The sequence below is a fragment of the Schistocerca americana genome, chromosome 7 (assembly GCF_021461395.2).
Source record: "Schistocerca americana isolate TAMUIC-IGC-003095 chromosome 7, iqSchAmer2.1, whole genome shotgun sequence".
In the NCBI taxonomy this organism is placed as follows: domain Eukaryota; kingdom Metazoa; phylum Arthropoda; class Insecta; order Orthoptera; family Acrididae; genus Schistocerca; species Schistocerca americana.
In genome coordinates, this window is record NC_060125.1 from 274,006,811 (window position 1) to 274,024,935 (window position 18,125).

At 42.2% G+C, this 18,125-nt stretch overlaps 1 protein-coding gene across 1 annotated transcript in view; it reads right to left on the reverse strand.

Annotated features, from left to right (window-relative positions):
* LOC124622869 (ski oncogene) overlaps positions 1-18,125 on the reverse strand; it is a 194,429-nt gene that overhangs the window by 110,820 nt on the left and 65,484 nt on the right. Inside the window, exons 8-9 of the mRNA XM_047148663.1 lie at positions 16,278-16,412; positions 6,520-6,795 (exon numbers count right to left, since the gene is read on the reverse strand). Coding sequence (XP_047004619.1) covers positions 6,520-6,795; positions 16,278-16,412 — 411 coding nt within the window. The remainder of the gene's footprint in view (positions 1-6,519; positions 6,796-16,277; positions 16,413-18,125) is intronic.

Here is an 18,125-nt window from a genome sequence, read left to right on the forward strand (position 1 = left end):
TTTTTGAGCATTGGGACGTCTATCCCATATTTTTCTCGCATGCATCGATACGCTTTCAGAACTGGGAGAAATATATCACGGGGTTTGGGGTGGATATACAGATGGGTCTGACAAGGGGAGGCCGCCAATTGTGAAAAAAAATTGTTCAAATGGTTCTGAGCACTATGGGACTTAACATCTATGGTCATCAGTCCCCTAGAACTTAGAACCACTTAAACCTAACTAACCTAAGGACAGCACACAACACCCAGTCATCACGAGGCAGAGAAAATCCCTGACCCCGCCAATTGTGAAATTCAGATTCGATTCATACTGCGCATAATAAAAGCTCATGGCCAGAGGTGTAATGTGGCAAAGCACCAAGATGCACTTCTTAGCCGTTGCCGAGAAAATCGACAGTTAAAAGAAACCGTTGCGGTGAAATACTGTCTACGATTTATAATTACCTACAGCGTCGTGGCGCAGCGGTAAGCGCTCGGGTTCGTAATCTGAAGGTCGCCGCATCGAATCTCGCACCATGCAACCTTTTTTTTAGTATTTGTTTTTTGTAATATATATATCGTGGAGTCTCTACTCTAATTCGAACGTTTGACTTACACTATACGTATTCGTTTCGGAAAATCATTTCTACGTCTTCCGTTAACCACACGTGTAAACATTATGAAGACAATACATAACATTTGTGAAATACAACTTTGTTTGCGGAAAACATAATCATGTTCGAAGTCGCCAGTTTCTCCACGACAAACGACTTTCAACAACTTATTATATGCACAATTGTTGCAACTGATTGCCGGGAGTTTTATGGCTCTGAGCACTATGGGACTTAACATCTGTGGTCATCAGTCCCCTAGAACTTAGAACTACTTAAACCTAGCTAACCTAAGGACATCACACACATCCATGCCCGAGGCAGGATTCGAACCTGCGACCGTAGCAGTCACGCGGTTCCGGACTGGGTGCCTAGAACCGCTAGACCACCGCGGCCGGCCGGGAATTTTATATATATATATATATATATATATATATATATATATATATATATATATTAATTACAAAAATCAAATACTAAAAAAAAAGTTCCATGGAGCGAGATTCGATCCGGAACCCGAGCGCTTACTGCTGCGCCACGACGCTATAGGAAATAACAAATCGTAGAGGGTATTTCACCGCAACGGTTTCTTTTAACTGTCGATTTTCTCGACAACGGCTGAGAAGTGCATCTTGGTGCTTTGCCACATTACACCTCTGGCCATGAGCTTTTATTATGCGCAGTATGAATCGAATCTGAATTTCACAATTGGCGGCCTCCCCTTACGAGTGATTAAATGGGACGACGCGTGTTTATAGTGTGTCTGTTTCACGAAAATCAGATCAAGTGACTATCTTCTCCAGTTCCAGAACGCTTGAGGTAACTAATTATTTTCTTATACATCATAGACACTGTTCCGAAACATTACTACGCACCTAGTAATTCTACTGATCTGTACTTAATTTTGCATGTAGTGGGACACATATGCCCCAGTAAACTTCGTAGAATGTTGAAAATATGGGTGTGTGATATATCAAAGCCATCTCCTAATGTTCTGCTAAAAAACATGTGCGATATTTCTTTTTTTATCTTTGACTGTCAGGAGAGTAAATGTGTTTTGGTCTTGATTTGTTATACTTCTCTCCATAATCGCCGTACTGATAAAAACATTCTAAAATTAAATAATTAACTCTGAAACACGATAAACATCGACCTAGTTATGTTCAGGGGTTACTCGTGCCTATTTAGCCGATTTTAAAAATCAGTCAGTGTATTTTTTTGTAGTGAAAGTGTATTATTAATTACGCAGGAAGACATGTTTTGACGTTCAATTTTCCAAATATTTGCTAAACCTAACCTAACCATGAAAGGGTTAAATAAGCTGTTTTTGTAGGTAGCAGTAATCCCCTCAAGCCAGATTCTGTAAAGAATCGAACTCCCACACATGAAACAGCCTCAGACGTCTGAGTACTTTTAAAAAGAATTAATGTGTTTAATATTTGACGTTAAACATGTAAAGCCTTTGTGGATGACGACGTAAAGCCTTAATTACTCGTATATTGGTTTCAATAGTTCCGTTTTATTTGCCCAGAGACTAAACAGAACCGTCCATCCCAGAACTGGTACACCAAGACAGTGATAACCCTTTTATACGTGCTATAACGTTTTTTAATTTTTTATTTATTTATTTATTTGCAAATAGTGTAAACCACGAGACCTTTTATTTTAGACTTAATCACAGCAATGACACGCTACAAAAGCAAAGTCATTAAACTACAGTTTCATTTCACAATATAATTTGGTGCAAATGTTACGGTATCACTTTTATAACTCAGAATGGTTCAAATGGCTCTGAGCACTACGGGACTTAACTTCTGAGGTCATCAGTCGCCTAGAACTTAGAACTAATTAAACCTAACTAACCTAAGGACATCACACACATCCATGCCCGAGGCAGGATTCGAACCTGCGACCGTAGCGCCCAGGTTCGAATCCTGCCTCGGGCATAGACGTGTTTGATGTCCTTAGGTTAGTTAGGTTTAAGTAGTTCTAAGTTCTAGGGGACTGATGACCTCAGTAGTTAAGTCGCATAGTGCTCAGAGCCATTTTTCGAACCTGCGACCGTAGCGGTCGCGCGGTTCTAGACTGAAGCACCTAGAGCCGCTCGGCCACACCGCCGGCCTTTTATATCTGATATCAATTTTATGTGACGACTGTGTCACAAAATGCATTTAATTGCATCGTTATTATAAGGAAGTAAACTAACCAAGGTTAAGGAAGAAGAAAGGGCACGTTTGATTACTAAAAATATTCTTAACATATTTAATGGTTTTAAATTTTTAACGCATGAACAACGAAAATTTAGTGAGGCTAAACTCGTTTCCTATCTTTATTTTGTGGGCTGTAAGCGAGGAAAAAATTTAGAAAAGGTTTGAAATTATGTTTGACGTTTGTTTTACGTCGCTACGGGCTCTCATTGTCAAACTCTGGTACCGTACAGTCTGGATAATTTGCGGTCAGTTTTTAGGAAAGCTACTTTTTCACGCACCTCAGTGTTTCTGAAGTAATACCACGTGAACTATGTGTCATACAGTGATCTAATTTTGAACGTACTCTCAGAGGAACATGCAAAATGTGTTGCGAAAATAGTAGCTAAGCAGTAATAATACGTCATGCCGATGCTGAAGTTTTACTGTATGAACGACGAACATATAGTAAGCGACAAACTTTTTTTTCCTTTCATTATTTTGTTGGGGGTGTCAGGGAGAAAAACTTTCGAGAAAGTCTGAAAGGTTTTGGAAGTCACAAAATATTTTTACTCTTAAATACTAGGTGAATATGCAAACCGTGAGTTCCGCTCGCTTAAGACGTATACGTCCACGCTTTCTAATACTACTTGGCTTATTGTGTTAAAGCGTTAACGTCAGATTATAGCTCTTAAGTTCATTATGACAGCTTTTTAAATTTTTGATTCGGTGAATAATTACGAAAAATTACGCAAATCAAATTTTGGTTTGCCAGGGGATTGCTTTAGCTGTTTAGGACTATAGAAAAGATGATATGCAACCAGTCGCTTTTGCAATCTGATATGACTTACCGTGCCGTTAACTGGTTTTACAGCCAGTGCAGCTCATCTTCAAATGAATATGTTACAGAAACATTACTTTCTGGACCGTGTGCAGCTACACGCGATGATTGTAGTACTGGTGAAATCAACGGAAGTTTGGGCATAAGTTAACGAAATGTTTGTGGAATGAAAAGACTGTTACGTTTTAGAATACTTATATTGCATCGCATCTTACTATTTATGACAAATTCATTTACGGTAATATAATTTCAGCTAGCTTACACACAGCCACACACACATACATAGTATTTAGGTGCACTTGATTTTAAGTAAACGAACACTGAACATGAATAGAAAGATTATGAAGATACTACATACTAAACTTTGCCACATCGCGATGTTTGCCGTGTGATGTCTTAAATGCTGTCAAGCCTGGTGTGAGGAGTTCCGTCCTGGTGCGTTAACGTAGATAATGAGTATAGAGTCATTCCATGATTGCAAATATTTATTCGTAAAGAACTATGCTACTATGCTATGCTATGCTATGCTATGTGGTTTGTTGCAAATGGTAGCTTAACTCATCCATTTTTATGGATACACTTCCACACGTCTATGTGGTTTTTGGCAAACGACGTCTTAACTCATTACCTGGAAATTTTGGAACTTTACATTGTATTTCAACTACTGGAATTTCAGCCATAGTTATCGTTTCAACAAGATGTTGCTCTGCCAGACTGAGGATTCTTTGTTCGCCAGTTCTTGGATTAAATGTTTCCGAACAGAAGGATCGCTAGAGACGTTCCAACATCGTGGCCACCGCATTCACCAGACCATTTGTGTGGTTACGTTACGGGTAAAGTGTCAATTTCACCAGTTCCTGATATGCAAATTCTTACTATACGAATACGAGGTGCTGTAGAGGCACTGACGGAAGAGGTGTTGGCAAAGACATAGGGAGAAAGTGAGTGTCCAGCATACGAAGCAAATGTGAAAGTGTTGCCTTTATGGGTTAAACTACGTAACAAACCGCATAGCCGTATCTAGCAAACATGGCTAGAAATAAATTTTTTGTAATCGGGAAAGGAATTTATTCTCACTCCGCATAAAACTCTTGTTTTCTGCTGATAGTGTAGCCTAGAGGCAGGCGTCATCCGCTACAATTTCAACGGTCTGTGCATGAATTTTCCGAACGCGACTTTGTATCTTCAAAATTTGTTCCTCAAGACAGCTCTTCAAGCGCTCAACATTTATCACTATCGCTTTGTTACACTGTGTAGCTTCTGTTTATACATTTAAACGTTCGGATTTTATAAATACGGCTAGATTATTCTTATTTACTAAAATAGACTAATCCAACATACTTTGTAGCATTACCAAGAAAGACTAAATGGCGATAAAATTAAGCGCAACATTCGACAATGTGCGTTTACTGGAATGTTCTTTAAATCCAGGTCAGTAGGAATACCCATCATCTGAACCAAATTAACCTGCAATTCGCCTGTTCTGGACACTATGGAACACATATGGGAAGCTATAAGGCGTCAGCTCGGCGTCCACAAACCACAGGCACATAATGGGAACATCCCTGCTCTTATAAGCACACACTCTGACGCATGTGATTTTCTGCTATTCGTAATGGTACATCTACATTCAAGAGAGGTCACTTCCCTGCTTCGCGGCCTATATTAAGACAACATTTGAAGAATTTTTTTGGTTTGTTTTACTGGAAAAAACTTTTTGAATGAAAAGATCAAATGTTTCGTCAAATTATTTGTCTAAAAGTACGAAATGAAATAGGTTAGAGGAACACTGGACACGGCTTTTACGTATCGATTGGAAACTAAGAGTTGAGTGTGCTATTCTTTAAAATTCTAAGATTTTAAGTTGAACATGGTACTTCATATTGTCAATCGGCTCTTCAAATACTGTAAGATTTCGATCAGCGTTCAAAGGCACATCAAATATTTTTCTAAACTATTTTATTTCTTACTTTTAGATAAATAATTGCGGTAAACATTTTACAGTTTCTTCAATTTCTTTTTATTTGCAAGTTTTTGGCAGTTAAATATAAAACCTTTTTATGCCCATAATAGCTAGGCCTTCACCATAGAACTTTCTGACTCGTTAATTGCATAGCGCAGCTGTTCGTGAAATATTTTAATATTCCCTCAATTCAGTAATTTAGTTTTTCTTAACTGCCATGATTACTTTCAAGCAATTAATTTTGTTTCTTGCCAAGCTTCACCCCAGGTTGGTCAATTTGTCTATTTTCTACTCTTCGTTTGGTCATGAAAATTCGGACAAAAAGTTTCCCTCGAATCACTAAATAAGTTTTTCTTAATGAGCCTGATTCATCCAAGCAATTAACCATTTTTTTGTAAAAGTAGACCTCATGTGGGTCAGTTTCATTTCCTATCTTTCCATTTCCTATTCTTCATTCGGCCATGAAAATTCGGATAAAAATCAGTTGTGTAATTTTCTCTCAAGTCGCTGATTAAGTTTTTCTTTGTTGCACTGGTTAATTTCTAACCAATTAAATAATTTTTTGCAAAACTAGATTTCATGTTCGTCAATTTGAAAGCCCATTTGTCGACTTGTCACTCTTCATTTGACTATTAAAATTCTGATAAAAATCCATTGGGTAATTTTCCCTCAAATCACTAATTAAGTTTTTCTTCCTTGCACTGATTACTTCCAACTAAGTACATTTTTGCAAAACTGGTCACGCTGGTCAATTTTCAAAGTCAATTTGTGCATTTCACACTCTTCGTGTAGGTATCACAAATTCAGACGAAAATCCACTGTGTAATGTCTAGGGAGTCTTGTTTCTGGCACCGCTCAAACGCTTGACCAAAAATCGATAGGAATATCACAGGTGTGTATTGCAGTGAACGAGATGAAGGGAAACAAGTGTACTCACCTCAACCTTGGGCGAGGCGGTTTTCCAGAGCCGCGGCGCTGGAGCGTTAGTGGGGGTGGCGGGGGTGGGCGCCGGGGGTGGCTCATCTTCGGTGCTCTCGATGTCGACCAGCGTCTCGTCGTCGTCTTCGTCTTCGGCGCTGGCCCCAATGCCCGTGGGGCTCGGAGCGTCGCCCACCGAGGCCTGCGAGAACACAAGAGCTGTTTCAAGGGAACGCTCCAGTACCTCCAGTATCTGCTCAATACTGTAGCCTGCAAGAGGAGAACCTCTTCTTTCCTGAGAGTATTTGCCGACCACTTATTCCATTGTGCAGTAGCATCAGTATAAATCTATCAATTGTCCAAATGTATAGCAGTCTTCTTCTTATACTTATCTGGGACTCAGCGTCTCCTCCATGTGGTGTATTGCCGTAATGCCATAAAGACGTTTGCAACCTAATCCAACAACGATAGTCTGACGTTTATGATCTGTTAGCAAAATTCTTAGATTTTTAATGAAGATAAATACGTAGATCGTAAAATCTCTGGTTGTCGTAAAGTGATTTTTCATCACCCATGTTAACACCAATCAACATGAATGTACGAGAGTTAGCCAGGAAGTAATGCTTCCTATTCTTTCTCTATTTTACAAGAAAAGTAAGTGCCATAAGACAAGTATAACAACTGCAACATTCACGATGAGTTCGTTACTTTCCAGTACAATCACAATATTTGTCAACATTTTTCTTACACCTTGAAACAAGAGTAAGTATACCTGTGCGGTAGAAATCATGATCATTCTAACTCAACCACTGAAGCACAGAATTTTTCAAAACCTCCACATCTTCAAAGTGATGCCCCCGATGAACATCTTTGAGTGGGCAGAACGGATGGAAGTCTGATTGTGCAACATACTGAATGCAATAGAAGACGTAAGATTACGATATCAACTGCCGGAAGTTGGAGTTGAAAAAATTATTTTCCCACTCTCTCCAATTCTGGTTCCTCAACTGAAATACTAGCTACACATAATATATAAAACGTGAAAAAGATAGATTAATAGTGAAATCTAAAGTAGTAAAAACAATAAATCTGAGATACCTTTAAGATCAGTGGCTCCACATCTCTACAGATGGTTCATACACAGAAAAAGAAGGAAACGCTGGCTCAGGAATGTATACCAAAATTTTCTCTTTCTGTGAAACTTAAGTCCAAACCACTCAAATTTTTAAGGTGAAATTGAAGTCATTGAAACCGCATCATGCCAACTAAACAACAATTTACGCACATTCGGCAAAGCTGTTATTTCAAAGCTGTTATTTTTGTGACTCCAAAGCAGCAATGCTCATTTTTCAACACACAAGATCCAAAAATCGTTCAAGTTAAGTAACTCTAAGAAATTATTAAATATCTTCAGTATAATAACAAGACAAATGCGTTTCAGGGCATACCGTCCAACTGAGGATTAGACGGTATGGAAAAGCAGGCTTTCTAACCGAAAAGTGTCCGAAAAATAAACAGCCTGGAAAAACTAACTTACTGTATTTTGCAGTAAAAGACATTATTAACAGCACGTTTCAAGAAGAATTAAAACTATCCAATAAAATTTCATTGGTGGAAATATCTGGGAAAAACCTCATGGACTATTGGATGTGAAAGTTTGGCCGCCATCTGCATCAGATCTCTGTTCCGCCCTCTCCGGAGTGTTTTCTGTATCACAGGATTAATTCGATCATGAAGAAAGAATATTTAAAAAGTGTTAAAAATTAAGTGATTGTAATTTAGACTTAAGGGCACTGCACTGGAAAGCAAAATTGCGAGTGACAATAAGTCAAATGTCAGAACATTAAAATAATAATAATATTTTTGTTACCAGGGTACACAAATCTTGGAACAATCGAGTTTTTCAATAGTAGCCATCACATTGCCTTTATCAATGGATAATTGGCGACACAGTTTATTTGTTGTTATCTGGCGGTCGTCACTGATGTTTTGGCTGACAACCTGGATGTTGGAACCAACGAGATATAAGGGCTCTCTGGCGTACAGCAGAGCATGTGTCACTATAGGTCTTACGAGTTGCAGCAACCGCCTCCAGCTGGAAGCGTGTCACTACTTCAGACCAGTTTAATACCTCGTACACACGCGTTTAAATATACTCACACACTCAGAAAGGATTTTATTGCGTACCTTCTCATTCATGTACTGGTTTCCCACCTGGCCTCAGACGTAGCCAAGCGCTCGCGACGTTTTTCGGGCAGAGCAACTGCTGTTACGTCACAAGTTCGTTGCGGGTGGGGGGGGGGGGGAGGGGGGGGAAGGGGGGCATATTTTCCACGGGCTGTGGCTGGATTTTGTGTGACGTCACTGCAGTCCTGGGCGGCTGTTCTGTATTGCTTCAATCAACTGCTCCAGCCTTTCATGAATACGGTTATGTGTTTCGCCTTCCGCAGTAACGAATTCAGACACAGAACCCTGTCTATATAGACATCAATGGCGACCATTTCCTATAGCTATACAGTGCTGCCATCTTTTGATGTACAGCGCTGTTACTGGTCAGACATTACTTTCTGGCTGGTATACTTTCAGCAGGCGAACGCATCGAAAAACCACCCTGCACATTCCGTGCAAGAAAGAAAGAAGATGATAAATACTGTACTCTTAGCTACAAAGAAAGATAAAGTACTCCATTCTCTGCCAAAATGATGTTAGGAAGTAATTATGCACAAAATTGCATGGCGGACAGAAACTCTACGCTGCTCAACCCTGTCAGGACTGTAGCAATTGCTTATCGGTACCGAGCGAGGTGGCGCAGTGGTTAGCACACTGGACTCGCATTCGGGAGGACGACGGTTCAATCCCGTCTCCAGCCATCCTGATTTAGGTTTTCCGTGATTTCCCTAAATCGTTTCAGGCAAATGCCGGGATGGTTCCTTTGAAAGGGCACGGCCGATTTCCTTCCCAATCCTTCCCTAACCCGAGCTTGCGCTCCGTCTCTAATGACCTCGTTGTCGACGGGACGTTAAACACTAACCACCACCACCACCACTGCTTATCGGCGTCTGCCACGTTGTGTATAGTACCCTCTGTCATTTACTATACAATTCTTTACCAAAAGTAGGTGTTCCACCTAGAACCTCCACCGCAAATATTGCGGGAATGGAAAGTGCTATTGCTGTGTGGTTTTCATAGAATGGAGTGGTAATCAGTGACTCGTATTGTTAGCCAATTAACAAATTGTAATAATACTTAGAAAGTATATATCTTGCTCCAATATACACAATTTTAAACGGAACTATGCCTATTGGCATTAACAAGCTAAAAGCAGGGTAAATTAGAAAGTATGTGATATTTGTTGCAGGACTCTACTGGGAGTCGTTTACGAGATATCGTATTTTAAAAGTTTCCACACAGATATAATTGTACCATTCAAGCTGCGTACGATGTTGTTATGTTTACTTACAGTGTGCTTTTGTTTTTCTTGGGTGCCCTGCAACTTACTTGTCAGAATGTGACAGTTCAAGTGGTAGTTCATAAGTGGACGATGGGATTACCAAAGCAGAAATAGCCAACATGGTCATGATGTATGGAGAGTGTAGGAAGAAAGCAGTTCGTTTTTGTACAGCGTCTGCAACAAGATATCCCAATAGATGTCAAACATCTTGGCAATTATTTATCAATTTGTTCAGCCACTTGCGCGAAAGTGGTAATGTAACACTAGACAAAGGAACACGAGGAAACGAGTTACGACAGAAGAGGGGGAAATTATTGTTGTTGTTGCTGTTGCAGTTCATCCGCAATTTAATTACAATTCCATCGCATGAGGAAGTAGCATGAATCAGGAAAGTGTCCTATGTATTCTCCATCAATATGGGTTACATCCCTATCACATCTCTCTCCATAGAGAGCTGCATGGAAACGATTATGGAAATCGTGTTAACTTCTGTAGATAGGCATTAAGATAGAATACTCCATATGTATCATGTATTCTGTTTAGTGATATTTACTAAACACGGCCACGTAAACCGCCGAAACATGCGCCACTGGTCTGTGGACAAACCCCGTTGGCTTCACCAGGTGGAACGTCAGCGTACATGGAGTGCAAACGTCTGGTGTAGGACTGTGAACCATAAACTCATAGGCCCGATTCTCATAGACAGAACAGTGAACGAGCAGAAGTATCGCAACCTCCTAACAGACCATCTTCCACGGATGCTGGAAGACGTTCCTCTGCAGACTAGGTGGAAACTGTGGTGCCAACATGAAGTACTGCAGCATGTCTTCAAGAGTTGTTTCCAAATCGTTGGATTGGACGCAGTGGCTCTTTACTTGGCCAACCAGATTTGACACCTGTACACTTTTTTCTGTGGGAAAAGCTGAAAGACGCTGCTTACAGGGATGTACCAACTACATCCAGTGCTATCCAACGACGTATTACTGCAGCCTGCATCTACGCTGAAATGCTAGCGAGTGTACAGCAGCCGTTCCAGAAGCGTATGTAGTCGCTACCGTTGGTTATTTTGAACACAATCTGTGATGGTCAGTTGGTTCGTTACAGGTCAGAACCCTCATAACTAGTGTCTTTAGTGAGAACTACGACGGTATTGAACAAGTGTCAGTGTAGGAACTTTTCAGAATACGATATCTCTCAAACGACTCGCACTTGAACGACTGCAAGAAACACCGCTGTCATTCTAGTTCACCCTACCTTTAGTCTGTTAATGTCACCACGCATTGTTCTATTTAAAAAAGAGTATCTTTGCACAAAAATGCGCTTTCTAAGTATTATTACAATCTGTTAATTAGCTAACAATACACAGAGTGAGGTGACACAGTGGTTAGCACACTAGACTCGCATTCGGGAGGACGACTGTTCAAACCCGCGTGCGGCCAGCCAGATTTGGGTTTTTAGTGATATCACTAAATCGCTCCAACCAAAGACCATGATGATTACTTTGGAAGGGCGCGGCCGATTTCCTGCCCCATACCTGACAGAATCGACGGGACGTTAAACACTTTCCTGGCTATCAATACGAGCCCTGAATACCAATTCATTCTGTGAAAACGGAAAACCGAATATCACTTTCCGGTTTCGCAATATTTGCGGTGAAAGGTTTCAGGGACTCATCCATAGATGTTGATAAATAACGCCATACACTAGTCGTTGCTTCTCATACCACGTATATTTACTTATAACTGACGAGACTGGGACACCGACGAGCAAATGTGAACAGGTAACCACTCCTGGACATACTTTTTTCCAGTATGTTAAATGTACAGAATTTAGTAAAGAAGTATACATACTGTCTGACAGTTTCGGTATTACAGCCCTTAATGAGAGAAATTTACAGTAGTTTGATATTCTGATGAACAATTTATGCGAAGTTAACTTAGATGAGTATCAAAATGCAAACGGTCTCCTGCAAGAAAGTGGTCAAGAGCAGTTGAAACGGTTCATTAGGAATGATAGGCCAGCAAGCTGGAACGATCATACCGAGCTAGAAACAATGTTCGGAACGACGTCATGATCAAGATGTGGCCTTTCAAATTATACCAATTTCCTGCTGTCTGAGGTAGATTAAAATTTAAAAAAAAAATGAAAAAATATTGGCCAAAAGTTTCGTGACATGACTTTTCTGAAACAAAGGAATAAAAACATTTCACGGACCTCATTTAATGTACATAATTTCGATCATCATTCCAAGGTGCGTCAAATGTCTCTATAACCTATTTAATTCCTTACTTTTAGAACAATCATTTCGTGAAACATTTGACCGATTTCTTCGGCTTTGTATTTTTTTTCTCTTCAAGTGATGTCCACTTAGCATAATGTCATTGATACCTCACTGACTTCCTTAGCGTTTTCTGTTCTAGAATTAGTACTTGATTCGAAGGAAACTATTTTGGCAGTAAAATATCACATAAAGTAAATTTCAATGCAAAGAAATAGCTAACTTCTGAAAAAAAAACTGACACCTCGTTTGTCTTCCTAATGCCTGCTGTTCTCGAAATGTTTTAAATTTATCGCTTGATCCGCATGAAGCCTTTTTGACAGTTAAATAACAAATTATTGTAAGTTTTTATGCGCGAAATAGCTAGCCTTGAAATGACGATACGTTTGACCCTTCACTTACGTAGCCAAAGTGAAATATTTCAATTTTCCATCAAATCATTAAGTTTTTGTTAGTTACGCTCATTACTTCCAAGCAATTGAATATGTTTTTTGCAGACTAAGACCTCGTTAATCCACAGAATCGGCGTTGTTGTAAGAGTTTTGCCAATGCTGGTGACAGCTGATGACCAGATTCCCTTCCTGACGACACCACTTCCCCCAGGAGGGAATATGTAAGCCGTAACTGTCTGCATCTAGAGGAAAAGTGAGAAAACTTTTTTCTAAATTTTCTTTTGGTATCCTAGCGCTCTCGTACACTTAGACCACAATGGTGCCATTACGGTGCTAAGTGAACGAGCGTGCTCGGACATTAGCACAACATGATATATGTTCTATATATACGGAATTTTTTATCTGATGCTGATGTTCCTTGCTACCTTTTATTGCAAACCGACGCAACATCAATGTGTTTCTTGCAAGTTTGTAAACATCATCAACTTCTGTTTATGTATTACAAGATGCGATGATGACAGCACAGCTGTGTCGAAACCAGTAATCAATAAAAACAATTACAGGGGATCTTGACGTACCTGATATTTCAGGCTAATATAACAATTCAGATCATTCCCACCAGTTAACACAATGTCAGATATTTAGGAAATTGATGTATTTTGATGTTAATCTCTTTTGCGATCACTTTGCTGTAGCTGTTGCTTAACTGTATTCGGTCCTGTGACGAGGCTGTACAGTCACTGTGTGCAAGCTAGACACCTCATAAAAATAACTACTTTCGAATGTAAGAGGTTCTCTTCCTGCCATATTTATATGTTTCACGCTAGGAGTATTTTGTGTATTTTGTGACTACCACAGAAAACATGCAGGCAATTTTCAAACGACACAGCCGATTTCCTTTCTGAGCCCAGTTCATAACGAGCTTGTACCCCGTCTGTTGTTGCTCACAAACTTGTGCCCATCTCCTGCTCATTACGAGCTCGCACCCTGTCTCTTGTCCATTAAGAGTCCATACCCCGTCTCTTGTTCGTTACGAACTTGTACCTCATTTGTAGTTCATTACGAGCTTGTATCACATCTATTGTTGGTTACGAGCTTGTACCTCATCTCTTGTTCATTACGAACTCGTACCCCATCGCGAATAACATGGTCGACAGAACGTTAAACCCTAATCCTCCTCCATCTAACATAATCGTACCTCGCTCCTTGTCGGTGTATCAGCCGCAGCCCAAAAACAGGTCTATATACAGGTTTTGTACAAAAAGTCGTGGTATCAGTGTTATATGTCACACCAGACTTTATTGACAGACGTTCACCGTATTACATACCCTCAATATAATCGACGCAAACTCGATCAGTTTTTCCTATACAGATGGAAGGCGACGTAAGCCATCAGCGCGCCCATCTCTGTCGATGACTCCCAAGGACCGCCCTGTGGCAAGGATGATATCTACTCTCCTGTTGTTGCACACGCCAGGAAGAGGTTCATCCATTTTCGAAAACAGGTCGTAATCGCACGGTCTCATACCGAGTGAATACAGTGGATGTTCCAGTATCTCCAACAGTCACGTACGCAGGAGATCTTGCGCGGGGTTTGCTGTGTGGCATCGTGCATTTTCACGAAGGATGATGGGATGCATTGCCAGAATGTACCGTCGCTTTCTTCTCAGTGCGAGACGAAGGTGATGTCACAAGAAGCTGTAGTAGTAGGCTGCACTGACTGTCTGTTAGGACGCTTGAACTTGCGTCCCGCACTTTCAGACGGTACGCACTGCGACTGACTCAAACACAAAAAATGGTTCAAATGGCTCTGAGCACCATGGGACTTAACTGCTGCTGTCATCAGTCCCCTAGAACTTAGAACTACTTAAACCTAACTAACCTAAGGACATCACACAAATCCATGCCCGAGGCAGGATTTGAACCTGCGACCGTAGCGGTCGCGCGCTTCCAGACTGAAGCGCCTAGAGCCGCTCACTCAAACACAGACGTCGACGCTTACTGTAGCACTTACTTTGATTAGTCAAAATATTAAGACCACCTGCTTAATAGCTTGCTTGTCCGTTTTTGGATCGAAATACGTGACTGTTTCTGCGTATCAGGGATCCGACAGTTTGTTGGTAGGCTCTTGGAGGTATGTGGCATTAGACGTCTACGCACAGGATTTGTGTACGCGGTGACGGCGCCCGATAGCGACCCAGATGGGTATCCGTAGGACGTACATCAGGAAAATTTGGTCGCCCGATATCAACGTGACTTCACTATAATGCTCGTCAAACCACTATAGCATGGTTCTGGACCGAGACACGGACGACTGCTGAAAGATGACATCGCTGTCGGGGAAGACATCAAATACGTAGGATGCAGGTGGTTCGCATCTGTCAGCGTGTCCTCGAATACTATCACAGGTCCTGTGCAAATGCACAACATCTTGCATTCCGTGATACTACTCCCACCAGTCTGCGTCTGTGGCGCCCTGCACATTTAGAGCCTCGATGACGGTGTTTTCGGAGACGACTTTCGACCTAGTGTAGCAAAAATGTGATTCAGGCTAAGAGCCAACACGATTCCATAGACTGACGATCGAATACCGATTGTCCCGTGCTCACTGCAGACATAACTGACGATGTCGTTGGGTCAACATGTGAACACGTGGATGTAGTCTGCTGCAGAGCTCCATCGCAACAATGTACAATGAATGGTATGCTGCGGAACACTTGTGCGTGCACCAGCATTGCACTTTCGGCAGAGATGCACAGCTCTTCCTCTATCCTATTTTTCAGAGCAGACAAGCCTCCGGACCCAATTTTCTGCGAAGAGTTGTGGACGGCCAACCATTTAGCGCCTAGTGGTAGTTTCACTGCCCTCCTACCTCTTTCCGTAGATGCAAGCGACAGTAGCATGTGAACATTCGACCAGCTTTGCCGGTTTTGAGGTACTCATTCACAGACTCTGCGTAATAGTAATCTCAATTTGTCGAAGTCGCTTATCTTAGTGGATTGTCGTCCGTATCTTTGCTAGGGCGATCCTCCACCCATGTCTGCTCCGCTTACATAGTTCGTGTCACGTGTCGTCATCGCTACCAGACGGTATGCAGTGTTCATAATGTTTTGGCGTATCAGTGTAAAGTGACCTTCTGCTGTCAGCTACAGATAGCTTGCGTGCCATTTGAGGCATATCCTTCATGTTACGGCAGCGCATCACTGCTTTTTATCCAAAATATATATTTGAGCGGTGTTTCTTCTGTCGGACATGTCCGAACTCTAATATGTACGTTTCTGTAAGAGCACGACGGCTCCTTGTCGTTTCATTCAGTACGGATGCACTGTTTTCGCCCGAACTCCTACGGAAATCAATAATTTGACAGTACGGGGTAAGTGGATGACGGACACTGTATTGCAGCGTCCGTAAGTTGGAAATTTGAGTCGGTCAGAGACTGTGTCCCGATGGCTGAAGCGGTTGGGGCAACCGCTCACTAGAAGTGGTAAATCCTGCTCCGAGTCTCGCCCGAAATAAATTTTCAGCTATCGTCTTTGCGTTACCACAGTGCCCTGTGCGGCTGAAAGTCACCGTTGCTTTTCTTTCCCCACTCCCAGTTTCATACAAAAAGGTGTCGATGGTAAGAAACTTTACTTGGCCATTCCGATCGCACGTACCTCAGCGAGGTTTTCGGCGGCGACGAGAGCAGCGGGCGCAGACGGCTGGGGCGTCGCGACGGCGGCGACGCCGGCAGCCGCAGCGGCCGCGGCAGCAGCCGGCAGAACCGGCCGGAACGCCGACTGGTACGGCGCCTGCGAACACCACACCAGCCAACGTCAGCGGCGCAGCACGGCCTCGCCACCAGGGTTGCCACCACTGAAAGCGAATCTCTGGATCTAGTGGTCACTCTCTGCCGAGGAAGGTGGTCCTAAGCCTCGCTTCCAAAGGAACCCTTCAGTTACAATAGGGGACACAGACAGACGAGCACATGTTACGCGCCATCTTGGGCTACACGTAGATGACAAATCGAATTTGCATAAGGCTAACAACAGACAAAGGAGAAAAAATAGTACATAAACCGGTGAGGATAGATTCAGAACAGTACAGACTACCTCTGCCAGTCATACTGTGCACTCTTCGAATCAGCATTCAGCTTTGCAGCTAGCACATGGGAACACAGACTGAAACTGGTCACCAACAAAGCATCAGTCAGAAGAGGGCAGAGAAGTGTCCTACTTAGGCTATCTGGAGCCTTCAGTACTACCTCAGTGAATGCACTGTGTGTCGTGCTCGGAATATGCCCCGTAGATACCACGATAAAATACATAGCTGAAAGGTGCTGGTTAGAGATGGGGAGATTAGACAAGGTACACAAAATAACCAGTGTGTCGATACAGACGCCTCGTCACCTGAAAAAATGGCATTTAGATACGTGGTAAAGTGAGTGGGGTGTGAGTGATAAGAGACAGGGAGTGCACGACTTCCTCCGTGACGTAGGAGATGGAACATACTGATCCCAGCTGCGGTATGGTAGATTTCTTAACTGGACACGGACCTTATCCCACGCACTTAAACCTCGTGAGTCTGACACCCACATCCACATGCGGGAAAGAAGATTCCCAAGAACACTCTGTCTTCTTCTGCGGGCAGTACGCGAACAACAGACATACACTACACTTAGGCTACACTGAAACACACATAAATACACTGATGAGCCAAAACATTTTGACCACTGCCCACTGTGACTTTGGTTGGATACCGCCTGGTCGCATTGTGGGCACGTGACGCTGTAAGAAAATATGTAAGCAGAGCACACACGGACAGGAGTCACCCTATCGAAGATATGAGCTGCAAATGGGGAAATCCATTGAGATAAGGGACTTTGAAAAAAGGCAGATTATCATTACGCACAGCCAGTGAACAAATATCTCGAAAACGGCGAAACTGGTCACATGTTCACTTGCTACAGTGATGTGCATCTACAGAAACAGGTAGAAGGACAGTGAAACTACCACTACACGCTAAATGGTTGGACGCCACGACTCTTCACAGAACGTGGCACTCGGAGGCTCGTCTGCTCTGTAAAGTAGGACATCTCTGCCGAAAGATCACAATGCTGCTGCATTCACAAGTGGTTCACTGTACACCATTCATTGTATATTGTTGATCACGGAGCTCCGCAACCGACCATCCATACGTGTTCATATGCTGACTCATCGACATCGTCAGTTACGATTGCAGTGGCCACGGGGCCATCGGGATTTGACCGTCGATCAATGGAAACGTTTCCGCCCTTCGTGTGCACCACATTTTCGCTGCGCTAGGGCGATGGTTGTCTATACAAACGCAATCATTGAGGCGAATGGCGGCTCTAAACGTGCAGCGGGCCACGGACGAAGACTGGCGAAGCAGTTTTATGCTGTGTGAGACATGCTCCTGTGCTTGCGTGGGACCTGTGATAGTAATCGAAGATACGCTGACAGCTGCGAATCACCTGCATCCCTTCATGCTTGATGTCTTTTCTT